Source organism: Antechinus flavipes, chromosome 6 (assembly GCF_016432865.1).
Source record: "Antechinus flavipes isolate AdamAnt ecotype Samford, QLD, Australia chromosome 6, AdamAnt_v2, whole genome shotgun sequence".
Taxonomy (NCBI): Eukaryota; Metazoa; Chordata; class Mammalia; order Dasyuromorphia; family Dasyuridae; genus Antechinus; species Antechinus flavipes.
Genome location: NC_067403.1, coordinates 202,021,972 through 202,031,202, shown reverse-complemented (window position 1 = coordinate 202,031,202; position 9,231 = coordinate 202,021,972). Strand labels below are relative to the sequence as shown.

At 40.2% G+C, this 9,231-nt stretch overlaps 1 protein-coding gene across 1 annotated transcript in view; it reads left to right on the top strand.

Moving 5' to 3' along the window:
* The first annotated feature begins 3,433 nt into the window (after positions 1-3,433).
* Positions 3,434-9,231, top strand: part of PDE6B (phosphodiesterase 6B) — an 81,898-nt gene continuing 76,100 nt past the window's right edge. Inside the window, exon 1 of the mRNA XM_051964854.1 lies at positions 3,434-3,901. Coding sequence (XP_051820814.1) covers positions 3,434-3,901 — 468 coding nt within the window. The remainder of the gene's footprint in view (positions 3,902-9,231) is intronic.

Sequence of the window (9,231 nt, the reverse complement as noted above, 5' to 3'; positions counted from 1 at the left end):
AAGCTAGGAAAGCTAGCTAAGGAGAGACAGGCAAGAGATAAGAAGAACTTGGTATGACTAGAATGGCCTGGGGGCAGAGGAAGATTAATCTAGTTTTGAGAGCATGTTAGAATGAATAGGTTCAGATTTTATTAACTGTGTGATCCTGAGCAATTCACTTCTAAACCTCTTTGAGTCTCAGTTTCCACATCTGTAAAATGGCAATCATTGTAGCACCAACCTCACAGGGATGTTATGTGGATCAAATGAGAAAATGTAGATAAAATATTTTGCAAATCTTAAAGCCTTATGTAAATGTCAGCTTAAAATAAGATTAAATTCTGTAGAGATAAATATAAAGGCCTTCCCTTGTTTTAAAAAAGTCATCTTCACAAGTATAAAATGGAGGAAATGTTGTTAGACAAGAATCTCTACAAACAAAATCTAGTGGGCTTCAAGGTCAATATGAGTGAAGCATGTGAGATGGCAGCCAAAAAAAAAATTAGCACAATTCTAAAAAAGCCTTAGGGCTCAAAATGAAGGAGGTGATTGTGCCATTGTTCTCTGCTCTGGTTGGAACACATCTGGATAATTGTGTTCCATTCTTGGTGCTTCATTTTAGAAAGTCATTGGCAAATTGGAGGCCATCCAGGAAAGGAGAGATGAAGATGGTGAAAGAATTGGAGACATCATCATTAGAGAAGCAGTTAAAGAAACTGCAAATGTTTATCCTGGAAAATCAAAGATTTACATAGGATATGATGGATCTCTTAAGAATCTGAAGGATTGTCATGAAGAAGTGGAATCACCCTTGTTCCATCTGGTCTGGGAGAGCAAAAGTAGGAACAATAAGTGGAAGGTGCTGAGACATTCAATAGAATGACAAAATCCCTTAAAAATATAACTACCTCCGAAGTTAAATGGGCTATCTTGAAAGGCAGTGTGCTGTTTTCTAATTATTGAAGTTCTTCACATAGGATTTGGATATCGTGAAGTGACCTTATTCAGGTAAGCGCTAACTAGATGATCTCTAAGACCTCTTCCAATCCTGACTTCCTAGGATTCCATGACATTTACTTGAGACTTTGAGACCTCTTATGAATCTAATCTTTCTCATGTTTCTAGTTACCAGAAACAAAGATTCTTAGAAAACCCAGGAGTTTGTCCATATGTTATAGGGGCAGGAAGCTGGGGGAGATGGCAGAAGATATCCCTGACCCAGAGGGTCAGGAAGAGGGGAACTCTGGTACAAAGCAGCATAATGGTGGAAGATGCATTGGGGATGCCTTTAGGAAGGTAGAAATCAAGTGGCCGAGGAATCACCTACAAATATCTATCACCACCGGATTTATGGGAACAAAAAGTCTTCTTTGCAAAGGGTGTCATTCTTTGGGGAGGAAGGGAAGAAAAGGAGACATTTTTGTTGAAGGACTAGTGTCTGTGTGTGTGTGTGTGTGTGTGTGTGTGTGTGTGTGTGTGTAGTTTTTAACTAAATGACCATTTGGTTATTTCCCAAACTCTGCAGATGGTTAGCCTAGGCAGCCACCTATAATTGGCTTTTCATTGTCTCCAGCACTGGAATGTGTGTAGGTATGGAGATAAGGGTGGGGGTAGAAATGGAGGAAGGAGTGTATGTTTTTGTTTAAAATATCAATGTTAATTTTAAATGAGTTTGCCTTTAAAATCTTCCTATTTTTTACTCCTTCTCAGCTGGGGAAATTGGGAGATTATGTAATTACATTCATTATTTCAAGCACTCCAAAAAATGTGTGATTTATTCATTATAAGAATTGTTTGTTTGTTTTTTTCATTGTGGATAGAATGGGGGTGGGGGTAGAGAAACTATTGATGGTGTTGCCAGAAAAAAAAGAAAAAAAGAAAAGATCAAGAAAAGAAAAGAAAAGATTCAATGTTATTGAAACATTTTAAAAAATTGCACAGAAGAAAACAGGAAAGTTCAAAAGGAAGCACAGACACATAGAATAGTTTTGAAAGTAATATGTTGAATTTCTCATTTTTTTTTTAGAAGTAAGCTATATGTAACAGAAATTCATGGTTTTACATATAATCTCTTTCTGTTCTACTTTATAAATGGGAATTAGGGAGAGTCATTAAGTGTAGAATAAAAATAAAATAAACTTATAACCTCCTCAGAGTGGCCACTTCTTCTACCAGTGAAGAGTCCAACCTCATCTTGGGAAATGGTCTTTAGGCCCTAAACCCAATTCATCAGTGGCGGGCCACACTTCCAGGGATGAGTTAGGTTGGTCGTTGGACGAGGAAAACATGGCCTATCATTGGATCTATCCTTTCTAGCTTATGGACCTGTCAGAGTTTTGCCCTCTGAGTGGAGATGCTATTGGTAACTCTAAGTCACCTCTTTACCTTTGGAGAAGGATTTAAGTAGAGAAATTAGTACCAAATAGTCATTATGTAATAAAGGGTGTGTCCTTATATAACTGCTCTGATGGTAACAAAGCTTTCAAGTGTAACTTGGGTATCCCAGGGCTACCTGATAACATAACCATTCTTTCCTTGGCTTGTATTGGCTTAGTGACATTTGCTCAATTTATTTGTGTGGGGAAAATATGCCCTGGGTAGTTCCCCAGTGGCGAAAGCCATTCCTCCCACTTACAGTGACCCCTCTAGGTCACCAAATCCTATCAAGGCTTCAAGGCTTAGCTCACCTCCCACTCCCTCCATCAAATCTTTCCTAGTCCTTCCCATACTTTCCTGATCTCCCGTAGATGTATTGTTCCACACTTTCAGAATGGCTCAGCCACATGCAGGCTGGCCCTCGGTCCTGTCAAGCTGCCTAATTGTTCCATCTCCTGCACAGTGTGAAGGGCTGACCACAGAGCTAGCTACAGAGCGTGAGTCAGGAAAGATATATTGCTTAACAGGACTTCCACGATGTTGTTTTTCCCAGGTGCAAGTGTTATGAAGGGGGAAAGGTCATCTTGTTAGCGGAGATTATCACCCGGTCCCCAAGGGATTAGGTTGGAGAGCCTTTGCTTAATTGGAAGGTAAATTTCTTCCTTTAGATGCCCGTGAAATCAATCTGAGGCAGGGGCTAAGCTGCCCAGTGCAGGTTCCCAAACCTCCATTCCACTCCGGATTGTACACCCCCCAGATCTTGTTTTTATGGCCAGCCCGAGAGCAGTTTTTAGGCTCTGAGGGAGAGGCAGGGAGTGGGGGCTGAATTAGCTCTCTCCCTGGTTTAGTGTGAGTCATCCCAATCCGTTCTCCTGAGCAGCTCTGTCCTCCCACGGATTCCCCATAATCATCCCTAAGAAAGACTTTGCTGATTACAGTGTTTACTGAAAGCAGTTGGCCCTGTATCACCCCCAGTTAGGACAAGGTGCTGCTCGGGTCCATGAACACCCAGGGGAAATAGTGGGAGGGTTTCTGGGGAAGCCCCAGGGGGAATACCCAGGGTCTGTGAGGAGCCACGATGGCCCTCGAGCAGGAAGCTGTGGAGAAGTTTCTCAAAGAAAATCCCACCTTCACAGAGAAATACTTTGAAAAGGTTCTGAGCCCCGAGAATGTGATCAGTGCGTGTGAGGGCAGGGGTCTGGTGGATTTCTCAACCTTTAAGGAACTGTGCCAGGTGGAGGAGAGCGAAATGCTTTTTGAGCTCGTTCAGGACATGCAAGAAAATATCAATATGGAGAAGGTGGTCTTCAAAATCCTTAAGAGAATATGCACCATCATCCATGCCGACCGCTGCAGCCTCTTCATGTACCGGCAGAGGAACGGCGTTGCAGAACTGGCCACGAGGCTCTTCAACGTCCAGCCGGACAGCGTCCTGGAAGAGTGCCTGGTGCCCCCCGACTCCGAGATTGTGTTCCCTCTGGACATGGGGGTCATCGGACACGTGGGTCAGACCAAGAAGACCGTCAACATCCAAAACGTCGATGAGGTAGGGTCTCCAGTACTGACTCGAGTCTCTGGAGGTAAGGGCAATGAAAAGGCAGAGAGGGCATCTAGGAGCTCACAGGTCTAGAGTGGACCAATTGCCCTTCCCAGTACATTAGGGGTCAGAAGTCATCATTGGTTATGGGGTCCCTAATGGCCCTGATCCTTTTGTCTTTCAAGAAATAGCACAGCTCAGTGTTTCTACAATTCACATGTATATTTGGGTAAATTTTTTCATTCTAAATGAGATTATGTGGTCAGGTCTGAAATGTCTGTGTCTTTAGGTCTGGAGTCATTCCTCCAAACTGGAGAATTCTATCTCCCAAACATGTGCCTTTGCTTATGCAAAATTCTCTTTCCCTCTTCAGTTGTCCCTACATATGACACCAAATTCAAAAATCATAAAGTCTGCCTTCATTTTCCCAGGCAGTAAGACCTCTTCTTTCCCCTTTAAACCTCACAAGAAGTCTTGTTTTCATCTTTATTAGATTTGTCATATAAGATGATTAACATGATCATCAATTATATTATGATGTAATATACATTATGTTATGCTGTAAGGATATGACATACAAAACTGTTATTATAATTGGTTATTTGTCCCGGTATCATTATACTAGACTTTGAGATCAAGGACTGAATCTTTTTCTGCAATTTGTATCTTCATTGGAATCAAGCATGGTTCTTTGCACACAGAATGTTTATTTAGTAAATATTTAGTTGTGGAATTGAATTATAATGTCTGTGTATACATGGAATCATAGATTTAGAGTTAAAAGTGACCTAAAGGCCATTTAGTCTAATGTCTCATTCTACAGATGCGGAAACCAAGGCCTAAAGAAATTAAGCTGGTTTGCCTGGGATTACATGGGCAGCAAATGGCAGTATTGGGACTGTATTCCCTGACTCCTAATTCAGTATTTTTTTTCCTGTACCATTCTGTTTTTGAGGTTTAGTCTCTCTCGGTTGCACATCAGAGGCTTTATCCCTCACCACCATTCCTTCACTTCCATCTCCCTTCTCTAAAACATCATCCTGAAGGTTGGAGAGCTACTCCATGGGACTGGGCTGGACTTTCTGGCAGAAGGGCCACTGCTCCCCTGGAATGGCTACACCCAATGTTGAGGAGTTCCCACAAGAGCCACTCTTTGCCCATAAAAGGATGCCAGGCTTTCCCGTGCCCAAGTGAGACCCTGCCCACACCATCCCTGAGAGCAGCTTCCCCCAAAGTAGCCGAGAGGTACCTTAGAGTCTCTGTTGATCTCATATACAGAAGTCACTCAGCAAGTCCCTTTTCACTGAGTGATAGGTGAAAAATAAAACGAAAAATTCAGTCAAGAAAGATACCAGCCCCTTGTCACTGGACTCTGGTTCAACGTCATGTACAGAACAACCTGTGCCTACAAATCCTGATTAGGGCCATAGGTCACAGTAGATTTAGAACTAGAAGAGATCTTAGAGCTCTTTGAGTCCAACTCCTGTCTTTTACTGAGAGGGAAACTGAGGTCTAAATAAGTTAAATGACTTGTCCAGAGTCACACTGAGGCGAAGTGGCAGAGTCAGGTGGCTGCAAATCCATTGCTTCTTGCATGGCCCAAATAGATAATCAATACATGGAGAGGACATATAAATATACTGTCTTGCAAGATTTAGACAGACATATCATAGGCTACTAAAGGAAATGGCTTTGCTTGGGGACTTAATCTATGAGGACGACATCAGAGAGAGTGAACCTGATTGTCTAAAACCATTTGATTCAATAAGCATTTATTAAACACTTACTGTATTCCAGGCACTAAACTAGGCACAAGTGTTGCTTCAATACTTCAGTGATTCTGTGCTCACCTTGATGTGGGGGAGTGGGTGGGGGGTCACTCCACTGACACACACACACACAATCACAATACATCCATGCCTTCTTCTCCTGCCCAGTTCTTGTCTGTGTTCTCCCACCGGGTTGGACCCTTCCTCTGGACAAGGCGTTCTGACCTTTCACACCGGTACCTGATGGTAAAGTGCTGGAGCTGTTACCTGCTATCCTCTGTCCTCACACTGTATTTGTCTGCCCCTTTTCTTGATCATCTGATTCCTTAATGCCCTTTCTTCCCTCTGAGATCCTCCTCATTTTATTTCAAAGTTATCATTGGAAATCCATTGCAAACTATCTGTTCCTACCATGTATTTGTTTTGGACAACTAGATGATAGAATGGATAGAGTCCTGGATCTGAATTCAAATTCAACCTCATACCCTTACTTGATATTTGCATGATACTGGGGAAGTATTTTAAATAATCTGCCTCAGTTTTCTCAACTATAAAGTGGGGGATAATAATAGCACCCATATCCCAGGATTGTTTTAAGAATCAAACGAGATAATTTTGGAGGAGGAGAAAGAGGAAAAGAAAAAGGAGAAGAGAGAGGAGGAGGAGGAGGAGGAGGAAAAACAAGAGATAGAAGTAAAGAAGAATAAGAACACCAAGCAAAGAGAACACATCATTAGTTATGATGGCAATGTTTAAGATGACAACTTTTTCCTGAGGCAATTGGGATCACACAGCTAGGAAGTGTTAAGTATCTGAGGTCAGATATGAATTTAGGTCCTCCTGAGTTCAGGCTGGTGCTATATCCACTGAGCCATCCAGCTGCCCAAAGATGATAACTTTTTAAAAAATAACTTCTTATTGCCAGAATCCATGCCAGCGTAATTTTTTACAACATTATCCCTTGCACTCACTTCTGTTCCAACTTTTTCCTTCCCTCCCTCCACCCCCTCCTCTAGATGGCAAGCAGTCTTATACTTGTTAAATATGTTATAGTAGATGATAACTTTTTAATAAAAAAAATTCAAGATGAACATTTTCAAATACTTAGGTTCTGATGAGATATTTCAAGTTTATCTGGCTACTTTTTTCCCTGGGTATGCATCTTTAAAAGTGGTAGCTAACAGCTGAAGCCTTGAAATGTTATATAAATGCTAGTTATTATTAATATTGTTTTTCCCCTATGGATTATTAAACTGACCTCTTTTGAATAATTATGGATCTCATTGAAGAATGTTTTGGAGCTTGAAGCAATTGGCCCAATGCCATCTTCAAACAAATATATGTGGAAGACTTCATCATTTCTAAGAAATCCCTCTATATAGAACTTCCTCTAGGACACTGGCAAACACATTTCCCATTTTATGCCTTGCTTGAAATTAATAATCCAAGCTCCTGTCATCAAACAGATTTGTTTCTCTTGCTGCATTTGTCAGACAATCTTGTATAATCTTAAGGAAAAAAGCTCTTAAGGTTACCTTTTATTTTTTGCTCTATCAAGCTAAATGTATTGTTTTGTGTTTAATAATCAACACAAAATAAACACAGCAGGATCTTGTTTTCTTTACAGTTTTTAGTCTCATGTGGATTGTAAAGATAAAATCTGCTGGGAGAAGGCATTTACATTTTTAGTAAAGATTTCATCGAACATTGTCATCAAGGATTCTCTTAATACATATATAGATTTTAAAAGATGAGGAAGTCAGTATGTGGGTCAGCAGTTATTGACATCCTCACAGTTGCTTTGCAGGGGTAATACCATCAGTAATTTTTCTAGTCTTTCAGCATTTTTCCTCTCCCTGAGATTTTTTTTTAGCCTTAATTTCCCTCTTTCATTCAAGCTAGAAATATCGATGCAAGTAAGTCACCAGCCCAATCCCACTGCCGATAGGTGCAGAGGCTTTGATCCTCCTATCTGACCTGGGCAGTTTTAGCCCTTCTCAGGCAGCTTTGTGACCCTGGCACTCCCTCCCAGACACTCGCCATATTGGTGTTAGACTTTGTGAGAACACCTGATTGGCTTTAACCCTACTTCAACTCAGAACTCTCAGGTTCAAGCACCAGTTTCAGCTTTCCCAGTAGCAGAGACCACAAGAAAACAGCATTACATATGGCTCCCTGAGCTATTTTATAAGATAATCATTTATTACTTTCAAGATTGTGTCACTAGAATTCCATGGGTAGTTCTTTGTGTATTTGGTCTAATACAGCAATTCATCTCAAATTCATTTTCTTGAGTGCCATTTCAACTTTGAATAGCACATCTGAGATTGAAATGTTAGGTTCCAAGTATAATGTCTCCCCTTTCCTTAATAATGAGCACTGACAATTTTTGCCTATTCCATTCTACTTTTTTTTTCCTCCCACTTTCATTTGTGAAAGCTCTTGGAGTGATATGGGTTCAGCCGGGCTTCATGCCATCTTGTTGTAATCTTGTTTATGCTGTTTCGTGATGTGGTACTCTGCATCGTCCATCTTCTCCCTCTAAGGTTTTTTACAATTTAGTTTGTATTCTATACCAGTGCTATCAAACACATGGCCCTGCCTGTAATACTCCCAAGTGTAGCCGGAGCAGGATTAAAGTATAATTGGGAAATATTTAACCAAATAAATAAAAATACAGTAGAACATAGAATATTACATTTTAAAACTAAGTCAATATGCAGCCCCCAGGAGATCACTATGTATGGGTAAGTGGTCTCCATTTATATTTGAGTCTTGACACCTTTGTTCTGGACTATCGTTACCATTGGCTGCCATGTATTTTTGGCTTGTCCAAGACATCAACTTTGCTGGCTAAGATGATTTCTAGTTCTTTTGACCTCCTGGTTGTAAAAGCTACTTTACATGAATAAAATTTTGTAGAGAATATGATAATGAAGGTAAATATTTTTGCTTTGAGGCAGCTAAGTGGTGCATTGGATAGAATATTGGGCTGGAATTAGAAAGTCTCATCTTCATGAATTCAAATCCAGTTTCAGACACTCTTTGTGTTTCCCTGGTCAAGTCACTTAATTCTGCTTCAATTTCTTATCTGTAAAATGATCAGGAAAAAGAGATGGCAAACTACTCCAGAATCATTGCAAGAAATCCCTACATGGGGTGGTTAAGAGTCAGGACATGACTGATATGACTCATAACAACAACAAAAACAAATTTTTGTTATTCCCCATTTTCCATTTCTCAGCATCCATGGCATTTTTAATGGGTTGGGTCAAAGATGTGTTTCTTATGTTTAATCTTTCTTCCAAATTGATGTTTTCATTACACATAAGCAGCCAGTTCTTATACAATTCCTATATCAATAATTAATTGTTTCCTGTTTTTAAAATAAAATTTCCTTTATGTATATATGTGAGATGTTGTTTTTATGGAAGCAAATATCTGTAATTCCGAAACATAAGACTTGCAAGATAGCAGTGAGTCTCTTGTATTCTCATACTTGAGTTTTATTATACAAACTATGTTTTCCATCCTTCCCTGAGCCTTTTACATTAAGGCCACAGAATATCA